General features: G+C 40.7%; 1 protein-coding gene across 2 annotated transcripts; it reads left to right on the forward strand.

The window, feature by feature from the left end:
- Positions 1–531: 531 nt before the first annotated feature.
- ankk1 (ankyrin repeat and kinase domain containing 1) lies at positions 532–10927 on the forward strand. 2 transcript variants are annotated; one of them, XM_080053484.1, is made up of 9 exons: positions 532–849; positions 1020–1302; positions 1418–1569; positions 1905–1954; positions 2412–2567; positions 3470–3591; positions 4023–4056; positions 7394–7622; positions 7955–10927. In XM_080053484.1, the coding sequence occupies exons 1-9, from the start codon at positions 665–667 to the stop codon at positions 8991–8993; spliced, it is 2250 nt and encodes a 749-aa protein (XP_079909610.1). In that variant the 5' UTR covers positions 532–664; the 3' UTR covers positions 8994–10927. The 2 variants fall into 2 exon arrangements, with proteins under 2 accessions (XP_079909610.1, XP_079909611.1); XM_080053485.1 differs by having other exon boundaries at positions 7430–7622.
- Positions 10928–19152: the final 8225 nt, after the last annotated feature.

The raw sequence follows: 19152 nt of genomic DNA on the forward strand, positions 1-19152 counted from the left end.
GCTTTATATCACTTTTTCTTTTTATAAATCAGGTTGTGGCATGTGTGTATTGCGCGCGCACACACACACACACACCCTGGTGCAATGGAGAATCGCTATATCCTCAAACCCCAACTACTGAGTCTATTCCACTGGAGCTGCTGGGGGTTAAGTACCTTGTTAAAGTGCAGTTTGACAGGAGTACATGGTTCATTGAGCAGCTCATTAACTGTATGGGCCTATACAGACCCAATTTACAATGTGATACTCTGTCTGAGCTGAAATTACATAATTTTTAAGGAATTGCTCAGTCTTCCTCTCAATCTCGATACTGGTGGTGAAAGATAAGTCACACTGCAGTTGACCGAAAGCAGTAGTCATCAGTTTAGAAAGCGAAAACCGGGTTTGCAACATTGCAGTGCAAACAAGTTCTGCACCTCAGCTCCTCCCACCGATCAACAGTGTAGCCTAGTTTGTATGTGACTCCATATTCCTTTCACACAACCAGCTGCCACTTATTACTGTAACATGTGCATTCATGTTCTACAACTTTCATTTCCCCTGCATGAGACACCTTCCACCTTGTTCCCACTGATCAATGTTGATCCATAGGATACACCTGTTTACGTGTAGGATTAGACTGTGAGAGTGTTGTGAGGGATTGTGTCAGAGAGGATATGTACTCATGGATTTACTTGACGAATCCCCTGGACATTTCAGGAACTTCAAGAAGGACGACTTTGAGGCGGACTGGATTAAGGTGTCAGAATGCAAATTTGGCCAGGTGTACCAGGTCAAACTCAAGCTTTTGCGGATGAAGTGTGCCCTGAAAAGCTTTGACACAGCCTTGTGTTCAAACAACATTTACAGGTAGGATTTAAATCATGACATCTAACAAAGATTGATCATTATCCTGCTGTCTGAGCCTTACAAAGATCTTGTGGTTTCACTAGTCTAGAACCTTGTCTACAATGTTACAATGTTTAAGTTTTAAAATACCTATTAAAGCCCCTTCACTGACCGCTATTTTTCCAACAAAGGAGAATAATAGACGAGGCATCAATCATAGCCCAAGTGAAATTCAAGTACACCCTGCCTATCTGCGGACTGTGCAGGGAAGCAACTGCCATTGTCATGGAGTACATGAGTAATGGATCTCTGAACAATCTCCTGGCCAGTCACACTGTAATGTGGCCAAAGAAGTTCCAGATGATTCACGAGACCTCAATGGGCATGAATTACCTCCACAGCATGAAACCTCCACTGCTCCATCTTAACCTCAAGACGTCCAACATCCTACTGGACGACCATCTCCATGTCAAGGTCAGTGACATTCAGTGAACTCAATATGTAATGAAACTGTATGCATGACATTTGCATTTTGCAGATTAATACATGCTAATTCTGTACAATCTGGCTTCAATTTATGTTTGATAAGATTTCAGATTTTGGTTTAATTCACTGGGAAGAAGGCATGAGTAAGCAGTTGTTCATGCAACATCTGACAGCAAGAGGGAACATCAGTTATATTCCTCCAGAGACTTTCCCTCAGTGCCCCGATCCTCCAGGAACTACCTTTGATGTTTACAGGTGACTTCCCACTGGCATTTTAGAAATTGCACCATCAGAGTACATGCCTTTGTTCTGACTCAGGGCACAATCCACAATTTAACCTTGCTGTCTGCTGCACACATTTTTACTCTTTCATGACTTACTGGGAAATACTCTTTACAGAGTATATACTCATGTTTGACTGAAGCTTCCTTACCCCTTTATAGTCATCAATTTAAAAAGCATTGTGTTTTTAAAGAAGAAGAAAAAAAAATGCAATGCCTTTTTTATGAAAGATGGCCTTCCACAATGTTCACTCATTGCAAAATATACAAAAATGAGGACTGAAGGTCTCTCTCTGCTTTGATCCACAGCTTTGGAATTGTGATTTGGGAGATCCTGACGCAGCGGAAACCTTATACAGGTAGGATTAGGATATACTGTAGTGTGACATTTTATAACATAGCGTATTCGCTTTTTAGATTGAAGTAAAATGAGATAGATACCATTTTCATGCTTGTCCATGAAACAGGAAGCCAAAGCCGGGAGATGGTTAGATTACATTTGCTCAAAGTTTGAAAACATGAGGTAACTAATATATCAAAATAAATCCTGCTACCGGCATCTGAAAAGGTTGTTGGTTTACTGTAATCAGCACACAATACAAGGTATAAAAACAACTTATGGAACTGGTACGTTAGCATGACAAACAGATAACCATGGTTTGTTGAAGAATGTTGTCAAAGATTAAGTGTAACACATACTTTGGAACAAGCAGTGCTCCTTAGACAAATTATCTTAAAACTGTGTAAAAACAAGTAAATCCGCATTTCTGCTGAGGTCACTGAACCTCGTATCTGACATCTGTTTTGTTGGCCCAGGGTGCAGTGTGACAACAGTTATTCTACAGGTATCACATGGTAAGAGACCCAGTATGGAGATGATCCCTGAAAAGAAGCCCATTGAGTGTGATCAGCTGATCAGCATCATGACGCAGTGCTGGGACCAGAACCACACAAAGAGGCCACAGTTCTCAGGTATAGCAGTCAAAGACCAAGAGAAAACAAAAATACACAATTAAATCATTTACAGCCAGTTTTCCTTCAAGCATCCAATGGAAATGCAGCTCCACCATATTCCCCAATGTATTATGTTGATGCTTTGACTAAAAAAATGTAATGGCCAAATGCATCGCAATGAAGAAAACAAACAAAAAACAGTATCATCTCTAAAAGTCATGTTTAGTCAAAATCTGACATACATGTACACAAAACACACATGGTTTTATCATGATTTTAGCACAAATAATTATATTTCTCCAATAGTTAAAAGCTTCCTTTAAGATGTAAACAATAATGAGTAGGCAACGACAGTATTACAGTGAAACATTCACACTCACACTAGAAGAGAGGATGTGTGCCAATAAGTTAAACAACACAATATGACAAGAAATGTTGGCATCTTGTTGAAATAGCAATGTTTTAATCTGCCCCATCAAAACGCATTTGGCACTCGTCCCCCTTTTCCTCCAAATTCTCTCAGACAAAAATGCACAAAAAAAACGTGTTGTTTCCTTTGGCCGTGTGGGCAATAATCAAATCCACAGTTATCACATGCTCATAGTGAACACATTCCCATGCATGTAACGCTTGAGTGAAAGGCATGCATCCAAATGACATGAAAACATTTAAACAAGGCTTTTGTTGAGACAAACGCTTATGGCTCAAGATGTCAAGTTCATTAATTAAAAAGAGGGCCATGTGTATTTATACACATATACTATTCCGATTTGTGATTTTCAGACCATCTCTGTGGTGTTACCAAATCTATCAAATAAACACATGACCTACATGCTCCTACTGGGTTTTGGACCTGCGAGTGTAGGAATACATTTGTTTGATTAGGGTAATTTCAGAACAGTTCTTTCCTTTGACTGCAGAAACTGTGAGGATAACAGAGGCTCTCAGTGAAATCCTGTGGATCCCAGGACCAATCACAATGTCAAACAGTGACAACGGAGCAAAATCAGATTATCCTTGGCTGGTTTCCCCGATACACAAGGTTGGTTCTGCTTAATACTCTGGCTAAATGGTACTGCAATATATACTGTATCTCTTTTACCCTTGCCATAAAGAGCAGCAGAAACAGGTTGTGAACACAACATTGACAAATGTTGAGAAAGCCAGGGGATCGCCAAAGTTATTAGGATTTGTCCTCTAGGCACTTTGGATACGGAACTCAACATGTAATAGTATTTTTTAGCTGCTAGTGCGACGTATAAGAGAAAAGTGAATGCTCTGTTCTGTGCCAAAAGGGCAATAATGTTTCAGGTTTATTAGTATTGCAGCTGTTAAAGTGTTGAATCATTCATACCCTTGAACGCAAACACTTGCATATTGATTGATGTATGTGCTGCTTATTAACCATTTGTGATGATTGATGTCACCGCTAATAACGTTTGTATTATTTCCTTTCACTCGTTTCCACTTTAGATTGCTTTGCCTGAGATGCCTGACCTCCCCCCAGGTAAACACATGGGTAGAGTAGGATGGAAAATCTTGTTCAGTGCAGTACAAAGCCTGGAGGGTTGACATTTAAAAAGTGCTATTTAAAGTGCCGTCAACATTTTAATATTACCCTTAGAACTGAAAAGCAGAGTCGACTTTAGCAAGAAGAAAAAATAAATGAAACATTTGTGCATTGACTAGCGTATTGAACAGATGATTCACGTCACTTTTAAATCGATCCTTTTACTTTGCTGTCTCCAATTGCTCCTAACATACAAATGTGTAGGTGGCTGACAAAATCAATTGCTGATAATGATATTTGTATTGATGGCTACAATGTGTATCGTGCTGACAGACCAAAGAGAGGTGGAGGTGTTGCTATTTGTGTAAAGTCGAAATTCCATGTTAAGGTAATTGTCTCTGAATCAATTAGCAAGCAACTGGAATTTCTGGCACTGGATGTGGAATTGGTTAAGGACCTATGCATAACTGTTGTCGGATGTTATAGGCCTCCATCTGCCTTAAATATTGCATTGCCGTCTCTTGTCCATATTCTATCCAGATTTGACTACACTGAAATTATTTTAACTGGTGATCTTAATTGGGACTGGCTTAAGCCAGCATCAGATGATTTTAAAATATTTTGTGATTCTGTAAATCTTACCCAATTAATTAATTGCCCCACACGTCCAAATCTAAAATGCCCTGAAAAGTCAACTTTAATTGACTTGATTCTGACTAGTGTTCCCCATAAATTCTCTGCTGTTGGTGTTTTTTGCAATGACTTAAGTGACCATTGTGTTGCTGCTGCTGTCAGGGACACTAAGATCCCTCACTCCTCTTGCCGAAAAGGGGAATCGACGTCACGTCGGGGGGAGGGAGATTGCTGACGTATACCTCCGAGGCAAAGTGAGGGACAACGGGCGGAGAGCTGTCACTGAAGAGATCGCGCCAATACATTTTAACCTCCAAAAGAATAAAAACTAGCGTGGGCCAAAACAATTCACCCCCCTCAGTGTTGTCATGGAGATATGACCTAAACATACAGACTAAAATGGTTTTGTGGCCCAGGCTGTAAATAGGTTTAATAAGACTTTGAAAACGGCCTATCTAACAAGTGAGTCAAAGAAAAACTGCTCGTCTTGGCGCCACCCCCAGTGGCACTTTCTGGTTACTACAGTTGTAGGTCACTTCCTTATTGGATGCCGGTAAAAATCGCTGAGGTTGGGGCTTGATTGTAATCAAGCAATGCACTGGGAGATTTTAGGGAGTTCTCCTCCATGAACTTTTAACCATCGTGAACATGAATACATCATACATCTGTGTAGAGCCAAAATCTTTGAGGCTCTTAAGTTGACTATAGAACAAAGTTCACAGCCGAAAGCATGAATTGTTTAAAATATTATACAATTAAGGCAAACTAAATTCTGTTAACACCCTCACCTTTAAGCCTAATGTGCTCTATTTGGTTGAAAAGCTGATGCTATAGCTGGGTTTTTATTTTAGAAATAAGATGTGTTTCTCTTTCAATGTAAAAAAGCGACATGTGGCTGCTACTTTTTTATCTGTTCTGGACTATGGTGATTTGCTGTATAAGCATACCTCTGTTCAGTGTCTTAATATGATTGACTCGGCGTACCATTCATTTCTGAGATTCATCACAAACTGTAAGGCTCGGACTCACCACTGCCAGTTGTACTCTCAGATAGGATGGCCTGCTTTGTCCACTCGTAGGCTCAGTCACTACTGCGTATTTATTTATAAGGCAATACTTGGTGTGCTACCTAGCTATGTATGCTCCCTTATTATGCGGAAAAGTGCTGGTCCACACTTTTTACGTTCACAGGACTTGGTGTTGCTTTCTGTTCCCAATGTACGGACAGAAGAGGGTAAAAAGGCTTTTGTATACTCTGCCCCCGATGTGTGGAATACGCTGCAGAAAGACCTAGGACTTGTTGAATTAATTTCGTTGAATGCCTTTAAGTCGAAAATGAAGGAAATTGAGATAGACTCTAAGATGTCAGTGTTTTAAATAGTTTTTTCCCTGGTTACAGAAATGGGTCTATTTAAGATTGTTGCAGTGTGAATTGATTTCCTTTATTTTTTAGTGCTATTTTCATTTGGTCCCTGTGTGTTGTCTGTAACTCTCAATAGGTTTTTTTTCCTGGTTAAATACAGGTTAAATAAATAAATAAATAAAATTGTTTAAACGCTAATGCTCAAGGTAAACATTACACACAACAGCTAATATTGACTGAGCTGCAGCTTTTCTAAAGCTTAACCCTCCGCCAACCAAGTACACAAGTACACTGCTGCACACAATTAAGCGAGGAGACTCGACATTTACTCTTTAATTGTTTATTTTAATAGAAAACAACTGAAAAAATGTAATGCAACGTGACACACTATTCAGTAGGGCTGCAACAACGAATCGATAAATTGGATAAAAATCGATTACTAAAAGCATTGGCAAAAAAAAAAGTTATGTATTTGTTGAGTCGCGCGATTAATACGTCACTCAGAACTGCAGAACTGTTTACAGCCAGCCTACGACAGTTTCATGCACGGCGAGCCTTCAGCGTGTTTTCAATAGTTGAGCGAATAAGTGGTGCTGAAAAGCTATAGTGTGAGCTACCACAGCTTGTATTTTGGACATATCTTAACACTGGACTGTAGACCTATATCAAAGTGTTGTACATTCGACTGTCTTTTGGTTAAAAGAACTCCTTCAACTTATCCTGCGTTCAAATACCCATACTTCCCTACTATTTGTTATGCCAGAGAAAGATTTAGGATGTCCCAATACATGCAGGTCAATTGTAGTATGCTGAAAATACATAAATGCCCCACTAACTCCAATAGCATTTTGGAGTATTCGTCTTTATTCTTGACATTTCTCGACATATTGAAAAAAATCCTCCTTATACGATGATTTTTTCTCTCGCTTCTGTACTTTAGTATGTAGTATATTACTGTAAAAAGAAAGAGTATGTGATTTGGAACGCAGGGTTAGTATTCATCTAGTCCAAAAAAACTCAGTCAGCTGCTGCTTTGTGTTATCCCAGTTATGTTTTAATTTTTTTTTCATCATTTAACATTACGTTTAATAGCTCAGCGACGTTGGAGCAACAACCTGTTGTTTTCAGTTTGCACTGTGAATTTGGAGTAATGTTCAGTTTTTGTATAAAGATGCGGCAATTATAAATGTTTCTTTTTTTAAATCCGATTAATCGATTAATCCAAAAATTGATCGACCAATTAAGCGATGATTAAAATAATCGTTAGTTGCAGCCCTACTATTCATATACGATTTCTGAATCTCTCTTTCTCTCACCCCTTTGCCCTGATTTCTACAGCTGAAGACAACATTCTCTCTCTGCTCTCTAAAAAAGACTTTGGTAGTTTCAGAAAGACTGTGAAAAGAGAGGATATCCACACACAGTTTTCAGGTGAAAAGAGCCTCCTCCACTACACCGTAGCCAGCAAGGATGCGGGGAGTGTCAAGCATGTGCTGGGTCTGGGTGCTGAGGTCAACTGTACGACTGCCACAGGATACACTCCTCTTATTATTGCTGTTGTTCACAGGTTTGTAGAACAATTTTGTTTACACATTTGTAGAAGGTTTTATAAGCAAAAAAAGGAAAAATCTATATTGAAAATGACTGCAGTTCAAAGGTAAACCAAATTCTTTGCACTAAGGAAAAAGGTTGACTTTCTTGCCGACAGTTGGATGAGAAGATTAGTATCACTTTCATGATTGTATAGGCTACTTATGTGCTTAAATATCAGCTAGACCCAGAAAATGGTTATCTTATCTAAGTATCAAGACTGGAGACTTGGTTGGTTGCCTGGCAACCTCGCTATCATGACACAAGTCACTAATATTGAACCCTATGAATGAAACTTCTTTTCTCCAGGCTTCATGACATCATCTCTTTGTTGCTGGACCATGGCGCAGATGCCAACCAGGGAGATGAGGACCAGTGGACAGCGCTTCATTTTGCTGCTCAGAGTGGCGACGACAGGACAGTCCGTATCCTGCTGGACAAAGGAGCTGTGGCGGATACCCCGGAAAATGCCGGCTGGATGCCCCTCCACCTAGCATGCCAGAACGGCCACGAAAGAGTGGTGCGCTTGCTGCTTTCACGGCTGTCGGAGGAAGCAGTCGGAGAACGGGAAGCGAAAGGGAGGACGCCCCTCCACCTAGCATCCGCCTACGGGCTTCTGGACATTGCCAAGCTCCTCCTCTCCCAGGGAGCAGATCCCAGTGCTACAGACTGCTCCCTCTCCACTGCTCTCCACTTAGCAGCCCAGGAAGGCCATAACAGAGTGGTCAGACAGTTGTTGAAGAGCGGGGGGAATATTGACGGTGCAGACAGCAGAGGATACACTCCGCTTCACCTGGCAGCTCAGAAGGGCCATACAGGCATATGCAGGCAGCTGCTGTCCAACGGGGCCAACCCAGAACCCAGGAACCTCCAGGGCTGGTCCCCCATGCACCTAGCTGCCCAAAGGGGACATAAGGCCACAGTGGTGCAGCTGGAGAGTCTGGGTGCTTGTGTGAACGCTCGTGGTCAGAATGGATGGACCCCTCTGCACCTGGCCTGCCACCAGGGGGAGCAGGATGTGGTGGCAGAGCTCCTGGCAGCCAAAGCCGACCCAAACATGTCAGAGGAGAGCGAAGGATGGACGCCGCTACACGTGGCCTGTGCCAGTGCCAGTGCCAGTTTCCCAAGTGTCCTCCACTTGATATCACATCACGCAGATGTCAATGCAGTAAACTCGGGAAATGCGACACCTTTACACCTGGCCGCCCAGCATGGCAATGTGACGGTTGTAAATGCTCTGCTGCTTAATGGAGCAGTAAAGACTCTGTTGGACTCTTCTGGATCCACAGCTTTGAATGTGGCCCAGAGGTGTGAAAAATCGGAAATAGTGCAGTTACTGCAGAAGTAGACAATAATCGCAGAGGAAGCACCACGTAGGGCTCATGCCACATTCGGATGCCAAATCAAAATGATCGCAAAAAAAGTCTGTAAAGGGACAGTTACATTGACATTATAGTATACAGTGGGAGGGAGTCAACACATGGACCAGACAAGTACACTCTAAGGAATAAACACGATTTTTTCCTTTTTCAATCCCACTTCCTCCTTCTTCATGTGGGCTTCCCTTGTTCATGGAATTATTGCTGCTGCTATATAAGCATGACAATGAAAGCATTAAAGAGTTGCTTTTGTACTAACTTATAACGACATTCATTTGATTAAACCTGTCAGACTTAAAGAAGTGTTAAGCGTTTTATAATCTGAAAAAAAGAAAAAAAAGGATTACCACAGAACTAGTGGTCCGCAGTTACTCATTTAGATGCGTCTATTGAACTCCCCCAACTATAAAATACACATAGGCTTCATGACGAGGCAAAATTATGATATGAAATATGATTATCAGTCCTTCCCTGCAGATACAAGGAGGCAGGGCACAGCTCATGACACACTCATTACCACACACCTAACACATTATTCAATTTAATTGAAATGCATGGATGAGGGACCTGAATTGAACCGCACACTCACTGTTTTGACGGAGGGCTGGGAGTTGAGCCACATCTAAATAATGTCAATGAACGGAACAGAGTTATGTTTTTTGTGATTATTTTTTAATCTCTATTTTATTCCAAAATAAATAAAAAGTTTGAGTATATAAGGTGCTGTCAGTTTGCTTGTTTGTGTTGTCTCCTGCTGCTAGCCTTTATGTGACAACACTTTAACACCCATCCATCCTTTTCTAATCTGAAGGGGATTACAAAAATTGGAAAGGGGCATGCTGTGTGGGTTAGAGGTTTGAGATTCACTACAATTACCCACATCTGTGGCTGTACCCACCACTCTGTTAAAAACCAATCCACTTTGAAGTGTAAAAAGACAGTTTTACACCAACTTTTAACCTCAACAAAACATAACTGACAATTAAAGCATTACACTAAATGGGTTTTACGTTGAAAAGAAGCCACAGGACATATTTATTTATATTAATTGCGTCTCAATAGCCTCGATTATTCTCTCTAAATTAATGCTTTGACCTTTTTGACCTTTCTGATGTAGAATTTATTTTTGAAAACTTTTTAAACACCCTACAGGACTCACTTGGGTTACCAATTTAGTTTTTGGGTAGCATAGGATGTATAATGGCATATGGCTTTTATCAGGAGCCTGACCAGGCAAATAACTGCTGACCCTGCTCTCACTGTAATTTATCGTCTCGAGTTTAATAAAACATGGTTTTGACATTATGAAGAGAGGCTCTAGGAGGAGGGCTGTGTATTTCACATTGGTTGGGATGATTTATGGTTGAAAATGTCCTTTCTACTGCAGCAACTCCCATTCGAAATTTATGAAGCCTTCGGTGTCTTAAAAATTGGAAGCAAACCACATTTTGTGTGACTGTTATCTAAAGCAAACAGTGTCATCTCAACAGTCACAGCAAATTGAGCAGATGGGAATGACACACGTGTGGAATCCACAGAGCTGTGTCATTGATGAACCTGTCTAACAACTTTTTTTGTTATTCTATTGTTCAAATGAAACGTGTCTTTGTGTGTAATTATACCATTGTTCTAAGGTGGATCCCTGGAAAATGTAACTCACTTTTCCAACATCATCTAATCAGGCAAAGCTAAATCAATGGTGCTGCTCCAACCTTTTCACACATGTGGTGACACCCTCTATCAGCCAGTAATTGGGTTTGCAGGCATCTAAACTAATTTTATTTTCTAATAGGGAGACAAGCAGGAAGAAGATAATGTCATGTAAGTTGCTTGTTCCATAATCACCAAGAGCTAAGAAAAGGAGGAAGAGGGCTACAATGTTGTTGATGTTTCATTTACGTGAGGTGCCACAATATTAGTTATTAACTTTCTGTACTCATGTAACAAATGTATCGTTGATACTGAATAAAACAATAGCTTAATCAAACACCTTTATGATGCAAGTCCACCTTTGCTTGTTCGCCATGCAATAATACTCACTTGTAGAATAGTTTTAATTTAACATAAAACTTAACTTTCTAATTGCTTTGAATGAACTGGCTTGAAACGACTGTATACTACAGCAAGCTCACCATGATGTGCTGTATTTCAACCTACACAAATGAATGCTGTGTTGTTGCATACAAAAGCTGTAATTTGCTGTAAAACTCATCTGTAGCAATTTGCATACATAGTAGTGTTTTCAACAGCTTACACAGTTAGATCATTAAGATATGGGCCTGCTTTAGACAAGCTGTGTGCCCTCCTTCTCTGATGTTACCTCGACCCCTGTAAAGTGTTAAGCCTGTTTACCAGAGTTTATTATACATCGTGTTTGGATGAATATTTTAAAATGTTATATTCTGTTTTGCCAGTGCCTCTGTGACACCTAAAAAAGGCCTGTCTGACATTCACAGCTCTCATCTTAATGATAGGATGCAATCCGGCTACTTATCACACTTAGCGTCTCAAAGGAGAGCCATTACACGCTTTCTGCAGAGACCCTCTTGGAGGGGTTAAACTGTCATTGAGCTGTGTCCTGCAGTGCTAAGCAGCTTCAATCAGGACTGATGCAGGTGTGGCGCCTCTTCATGTGCAAGCAGGCACCGGCAGACCTCTCTGGTCCCTGCAACAATCATTGATGGAGTGAACTGTCATGTCTCCTGAGGGAGTGATGATATGGAAAACATTTTTCGTCCCTGTCATCGCTTAGCGACCTCTCACTCTGCAGCGTGACATTGGAAAAACACCTCTTGGTTGGCCTTTCTAAATCCCCTAGGTGAGTTTTTTGATCTTGTGCAAATGGGTTTTCTTTTTCAGCTTGGTAAACGTCATCTAACTGAATGAAGGAGTGCTGTGGGTGAGAAACAGAACACACTTGTTTTAGAAGCATTATTCTTAATCATTGCCTGGAGTGTGTTCATCTTATAATCTATTCCTATACTGCACAATGTCTTCTCAAAGCTTTCAAACCAATTCAATGGCCTTGTTTTCTCCAGTGTATTCTTATTATCCTCTCAGCGCCCTTTCCTTGGCGTTGTCATGCCCCTGTAAAATGATTAATGGTGGAACTCGGTCTCCTTAGCACAGAGAAGAAACCCCCCAACCTTCAACTTTACACTGTTTGAATACCCTACAATACTCTTTGCATAGTTAAGCAGCATCTGACACTTGAGAGAATTGATTGTATCTTCTAAGACACTATTCTTGTCTGTTAATTTCAGGCATCACGTGCCTCTTTGTTTCCTCACCCAGAAAATCATCTCATTTAGGTCTTTTATAAAAATAGCAAATCCATGAAGGCTTGGAATTGGCTCATGTTTCTTAGTTTTTGTTCTTCAAAATTGATGTGGTTCAAAGAATAGCAAATCCCTGAATTAATTCAAGTGACAAGCAATTTGCTCCACTTTGTCTACACAAAATAATTTAGTTGTTGGGTAGCAGCCATAATCAAGATTAGTCTTTGGACATATTCTCGTCCATATTTTACCATCACATGAACACACAGATAGAAAATAGTACCTCGATGGAGAGCAGCGAGCCATCATTCACGGCCACAGAGATCCTCCTCTTAACCCATTGATGACTATGGCAATCTAGGATGCATGTCCTTAATGCCTGAGGGTTTTCTGAAAAAATAGTACGAACTGTCAAGTCTACCAAAACCTTAATATCTAAGCCTGTGTAGCACATAGAAACATGAAATAAAATACATTTAAAAGTTAAGGTTCACAGGTTTTATTTAAACATGCTCCCTTAGCGCTTACAAACCAACAAATATTTCAAAAAATCGTCAAAATTAGATGAATTAGAAAATTATTAAATATTGTTAATAAATAGATGCAATGTGTTGTGTGATTTTCGTCAGTAGTCTATAGTAGACCTTGATTCTGCGCACCAAACGCCACTAACTGTTCTGTCGCCGACATAGCCGGCGTATTTTTTTTATTATTTTGTTTTATTTTTTATTTTTTTGATTGACGTGATTTTCGGCAAACCACAAAACTTTTGGGTGGTCACGTGGTCTTAAAAAAATCAACAAAACCCACCTCATGTGGATTTGAACCAATGACAGTGCATTCTATGCTGGGAATGCCATGAAAATTAGATAAAGTAATAATGCTGCGCGATGCAGCATCAGGCAGGAGAGCCAATGTGGCATCGCGCAGCAGCCGTCATCAATGGGTTAATAGTGCTCTGTCTCCTGATTGGATAATAACGAGCGGGATACTCAAAATTTTTACTCTCAATTACTGCAAAGTTGAATGACTGGGAGACCTGTGTTATGAACTGCACATACTGTTCAAGTGATTGCTGTATGCATATAGAGAGATTTAACACTTATTAACAAAAAATATTACTTACCTCCCCTTTAAATTGCATTACAAACCCTGAAAACTTAAAGTAGTGTTTGGGTTTTTGTAATGGTATATAATAGTGTATTGTTGTACCTGTCAGGCAAAGCAAACAATTTGATTGCTGTTTTTAGTGCAGAATTACCCCAGTGCATTCACACGTACTGTAAAGCATGAGTTTTTTTTAATTGTTTCAAAGGCTTTTATATATAGCTTTTTATGGACCAGTTATAAAAAAATATATTATTATTATCATTATGAAAATAAAATAGAAGTACCTAAGTGGTACAGTCTTCTCTCTATGTCTTATTTGTTTGCTGTTTAGCTTAAAACCCTTTGGCAACTGAAATAATAATTTCTGCAAACTTGTGCTATGCTGTATTTTCCAATTATATATGGGACTATTGCCCCCTCTAAAGAAGATTTTACAGCACCACTGTAAATATGTATTTCTTGTGAATTGATAGGTAGTTATTTGAGAGGCAATTAAACCACAGTCTCCTGAAGTAGGGTCCACTGACTGCAACATTGTATTTAATAATAAAGAAATTACTAGTCAAGACAATCTAGCAAAATAAGAGAGCAGTTTTCCATAAGCTATAATGAATAATAATAATGGATTGGATTTATATAGCACTTTTCAAGGCACTCAAAGACGCTTTACAGGGTTCCAGGTTCCATTCATTCACACACAGTCATAGCCTACCGGTGGTGGTAAACTACGATAGTAGCCACAGCTGCCCTGGGGCAGACTGACGGAAGCGTGGCTGCCATTCAGCGCCTACGGCCCCTCCGACCACCCAGGGGCGGGCCGTCCATTGAGGCAAACCAGACAATTGCCTGGAGCCCCGGCCCCTTTGGGGCCCCCAAAATGCCCTCTTTATATTTTGCCCCATATCTATTGTTTTTTATAAAAAATCTCTTCACAATAGTATCGTCGGGATGTCTAATTACTCGCGTTTTGACAACCGTGCACCCCCCTTCAGTCTGCACTACATGGACTATTGCACATTACGCTCATGACGCTGCACGTTCACATGTAAATCCAAAAAAGTAAATAGCGGGAGAAGAGAGAGACGAGATAAACCTAACCTACCTATACCAAAATGAAGCGAACATACGAGAGCGGGTCACAAAACAAACAGAAGAAGGACCAAAGTCAGGACTTAATATCAAAGCTGCCGAAGCTATTAAGCTTTTTTACAGCACCCAGCGCGGTGGCAGCGGGACCTCAGACGGAAGAACAGCATGTCTACATCATTAACCGGTAACGTTCCAGCTCCTACTGTCAATCCAACAGTGGCTCTGGCTCAGCCAGCAGCTATGCTAATGACGTGAATGTATGTCAACAAACTGATGGAGATAATTAATGGTGCAACGGATTGGATGCATATATGCTAAAAAAAAAAGACGCCTGTGTGTTCACGTGATCGGCGATCGTGTATTACAGAACAGTTAGTGGCGATCGGGGCCAGCCTCTAGGTCTACTGTAGGCTACTGACAAAAATCACACAACACATTGCCTGTATTTTTGTAACAATATTTAGGCCTATTAGTTTAGGCTATATTTGGCTGCTCCACTTTAAGTCAGCCCAGCCAGGCGATAGTTAAGTTTCAATTTCGTTTTCACCTCCGTGTGTAACAGCTGTTCAGAACAACAGCTGATAGGCTTGCGACAGGAGTCAGTCTAAAGCCATCAATGATCAATTTAAGTAAAAAAGCAAAATAAAGCTATCTCTTCCTCCCTCTATCTGTGTATATTTCTCTCTCCCCTGCACACTTAGTCACTACTATCCATGCTTAAAGAAGGCAGGGTTATAACCTAATTTTTATTTTTTTACATTTGAAGATTTTATTTCAAATAGGCCTAGACTCTGTGGACACAGGCTATTTTGTAATTAACTGTGTATTTAAAAAATAAAACAACACATTTAATTGAAAGCAAAGTCATATTGGTCTCTAGAATTTTATCCAGGTTAGTGGCAATCATCAACTTCCTGTCAGAGAGAAAGCTTCCTCTGTGTGGCCCCTCTGACACACTTAATGAACTAGGACTAGGCAATGGACATGTCATGGGTCAGGTTCAGTTAATGGCTCAGTTTGACCCTGTGATGTGGGATCCTCTTAGACCAATCCAAGCTAAGAAAGCCTCTGACACGTACCTGAGTAGTCTCATCCAAAATGAAAAAAAGCTAGTGACTTTTGTTCATCCCTTGTATGGAGTATCTCAGTGTGCGCAATATAAGGTACATTAGATGCAAGGGCCCCCAAATTACTGTTCGCCTGGAGCCCCAAAATGACTAAGTTCGCCACTGCGACCACTACCTCAAACATACAGCAGTCATACACATTCACACGAGGCAAGGTGGGTGAAGTGTCTTGCTCAAGGACACAACAACCATGACACAGGTGGCAGAGCGGGGATCGAACCGCCAACCCTTGGATCATTGGCCAACCCGATTAACCACCTGAGCCCTAAATGACTGTTGTTGTGTGCAATCAGAATTTTAATATTCTTCATGACTAATTTTCAGGTTTTCTTCCCTGGGACTGGAGAAAAGACAATTATGTAGCCTTTAAATAATGCAAGATTCACTCCAAATTCACATGAATCAAAACTAGCTTGTTTGAACTAGTACATTTTTTTAGGAGATGGATTTTCTGTCAAAATAAAGAAGAAAATAAAGAAAATATTTGTCTAGAATCTGACTACTGGACTTTCAGTGCAGTGATCAGTCCTTGAGGGGTTTCATTTACCAAACTCCTCCAATGACAAAAGATATATTGCCTCCGTAGAGCAAGTACATTGGAGATCACAATATCAAAACTACCAAACACTTCTCTCCATGGACAAGCTGCCAGGATGAAAAAAGTGACAGTGAATCAAACACCATTCAGATTTGTATCTGTTTCATTTCCTTCTCCCTTCACATCTTATCCTTCAGGATTCAGTAAATATTACATCCACATCGCCAAATGAACCAGAACTGTTTTCATCACAAGCCACTCCTTCCCTTTAAACAGGACAAATCAAACCATCAGTTAATGCTGCAGTTCCCGTCCTGTAAAACTTAAAGGACCCCCGGTCACTAACTGTATGCATTATTGAGTACAACTCAGGAATGGCATGTCAGCGGGTCAAAACGCATGCATGGAGAATTACCGCACTGCACGAACATGCATATAGGCATATACACACATACAACCATACTGCAAACACTAAAGTATCCCACTGCAGCAGTCATGGATTATGGCTGATGAATGTACAGTTATATGGGCACAACAGGCACAGTTACTGAGGATCAGTTTGCAGCAGGTTGAACATGCAGGCTGTGGTTTGCCTCTGCAATACTGTCACAAACCTAAACAACCTGTAAATAATAGTCTCCTGTAGGCTCTTATGTTAAACAGGCACTTGTTTACATTTGGGCTGCAAGCTATTGCTAGAAAACTCACAACAATAAGATACGATATGGATGAGGATAGAACGCATCAATCATTGTGATGCCAACAGGCAGGATATATTGATGTATGACATCAGTCCAATGGTGTAAATATTAGGGCTGTCAAATTAACGCGCTAATTTCGATTAATTAATCACAGAAAAATTAACCCGATTAAAAAAATTAACGCAGATTAATCGCACTTCTATAATGCCCTTTGACCCGGTGCAAAAGAGGTGAGGCGATAGCGGAGCTGCACCTGTAGCTTGCTGACATGGCCCGCACGGGATTAAAGAGTAAAGAAAGAAGCAGGGGAAAGAGGCCGAGGGCTTTATGGATGTGTTATGGGCTGCTCCGGGCAAATAAGCATGAAGGTAGGATCACTCTTTCTAGCTGGCATATGCCTGTCTTTTTTCCTCCTTTGTGTGTGTGTGTGTGTGTGTGTGTGTGTGTGTCTCAATATTTTTGGCTATGAGTAGGACGGTGAATGAGTCGGCATAGGCTATGCGCACCGCACCTGTGGCAGTTAATTTTGAAGCAAGAAGCGGTTAGTGGAGTGAACGATTAGTGGCAATAACAAAAGGCTTTTCATTATGGGTTGACGTACTGTGTAATTTGCTGATGATTTGGTGGAGTTTGAGAAATAAGAGAAATCATGCTGTGTTGGTTTGAGTTCAGGGCTCAGGGCTCAGAGCTGTCGATACATTTGATGCTTCGGCTTAAACTGAAGGTTATCTTTTCTTGTGTGTGTTGCGTGGATAGCTTATCCATGTTTTATGAAAAATATATAATTCTGTGCGACTGTTCTTGCTTTTATTGGATAGTAAAGTGGAGAGGCAAGAAGCAGGGAAGATATGCAGCCAGGGCCGCTGCTACGCTTTTGGGTGCCCTAAGCAGAAATTGTCAGTGATGCCCCCCCCCCCCAAAAAAAACACCCAGAAGCTCGCGTCCGCAGGGCGCGAGCGAATTTTTTTTGCCATTGCAAGATCTCTGCGACTGCTTTTTGGCACATTTGCCAGCATTTACTAACAGAAAGAACAGCTTAACATGTGAAAAAACTGCCTTTGCAAAGGAATTGAGTGATAGGATCATAGACTGATTATGAGATAATGGGCCCCTGGGCTTACACTCTTAAAGGGCCCCCCACTTGTCCCTATCCAGTCAGGTACACTGAATTTTCTACACAGATACATACAATTAATGGCAAAAACATATTAAGGAAGACTCAGTGTTTCCCACAGGATCTTGGGGTATTGTTGGAGGGACCCTGTACCTTGTTGGGGGGTGGGTGGATTTTTTTTTACCTTTTTAAAGTAAAATGCATCAATCTGGTGCACTTTCTGAGGAAATTTTAGAGACTAGAGAGATATCAAATCCTGAGATGCAGAAGGAACATTATTTTTCAGATTTTTCTTAAACAGGTAGCACTCTTTACTCTGCAACTGTAAAAACAGTAGATTGGTCTGCAGACCCATGTTCTATGATGGAGAGGCCCATTTCAACAGATAAAGGGTAGATATGAACAATTTAAAATTCACACATATAAAGTTTATTTGTGTATGTGTGAGGGGGCCTTCAACCCCCTTAGACAGAGCTACTAATGCTGTTGTTTTTAACTTGCTTTTGTATTTCTCCCCTACTAGTTGAGGGGCCCATGATGATTTCTATCTTGTTACATTTTAATGTAACAAGATAGAAATCATATTTAGATAGAAATTATATTTAGGCTATTCCTTTTTGGACCCTGTTATTGACATCAGTGACTGAGCTCTTTGACTATGCAACATGAAAAGTTACTATCAGTATCTCTGGCTAAGGGCCCCCCTGAGCCCTTGGGCCCCTGGGCCTGTGCCCGGTGTGCCTGTGCAGTAATCCACCCCTGGATAGGTTACACAATTAAGAAAAAACAACGATGAGCCTGTTCATAACTAATTTATATATTTTTTGTAATGTAATGATTATCATGAACTTTAAAAAAAAATAAACTATTTTGGGGGGCCCCCGGACCATCTCTTTTTCCTTTTTAATTAAAAAAAAAACAAAAAACAAAAAAAAAATTATAATTATAATTATAATTTTTTTTTTTTTGGGGTGCCCCCCCCAGGAACTTGGTGCCCTACGCAGCCTGCGTACTCTTCGTATAGGGAGCGGCGGCCCTGAATGCAGCACAGGGCTGGAGCCAGAGTCGGACCAAGGCCACTGTAGTCTCGCAAAGCCAGACCAAACTACAGCAAGTAGTAGGGTCTGGAAGCACTCTGTTTAGAGCCGTCTATTCGGGTGGGGAAACCGGG

This window comes from Ammodytes marinus, assembly GCF_949987685.1.
Source record: "Ammodytes marinus genome assembly, chromosome: 3".
Classification (NCBI taxonomy): Eukaryota; Metazoa; Chordata; class Actinopteri; order Uranoscopiformes; family Ammodytidae; genus Ammodytes; species Ammodytes marinus.

Bases quoted from the DNA above. Each gene is read 5' to 3' on its own strand.
- ankk1 (XM_080053484.1), top strand. From the start codon at position 665: ATGGATTTACTTGACGAATCCCCTGGACATTTCAGGAACTTCAAGAAG. The intron at 1,570-1,904 runs GTGACTTCCCAC...TTTGATCCACAG, and splicing joins ACTACCTTTGATGTTTACAG to CTTTGGAATTGTGATTTGGG. The intron at 7,623-7,954 runs GTTTGTAGAACA...TCTTTTCTCCAG, and splicing joins ATTATTGCTGTTGTTCACAG to GCTTCATGACATCATCTCTT.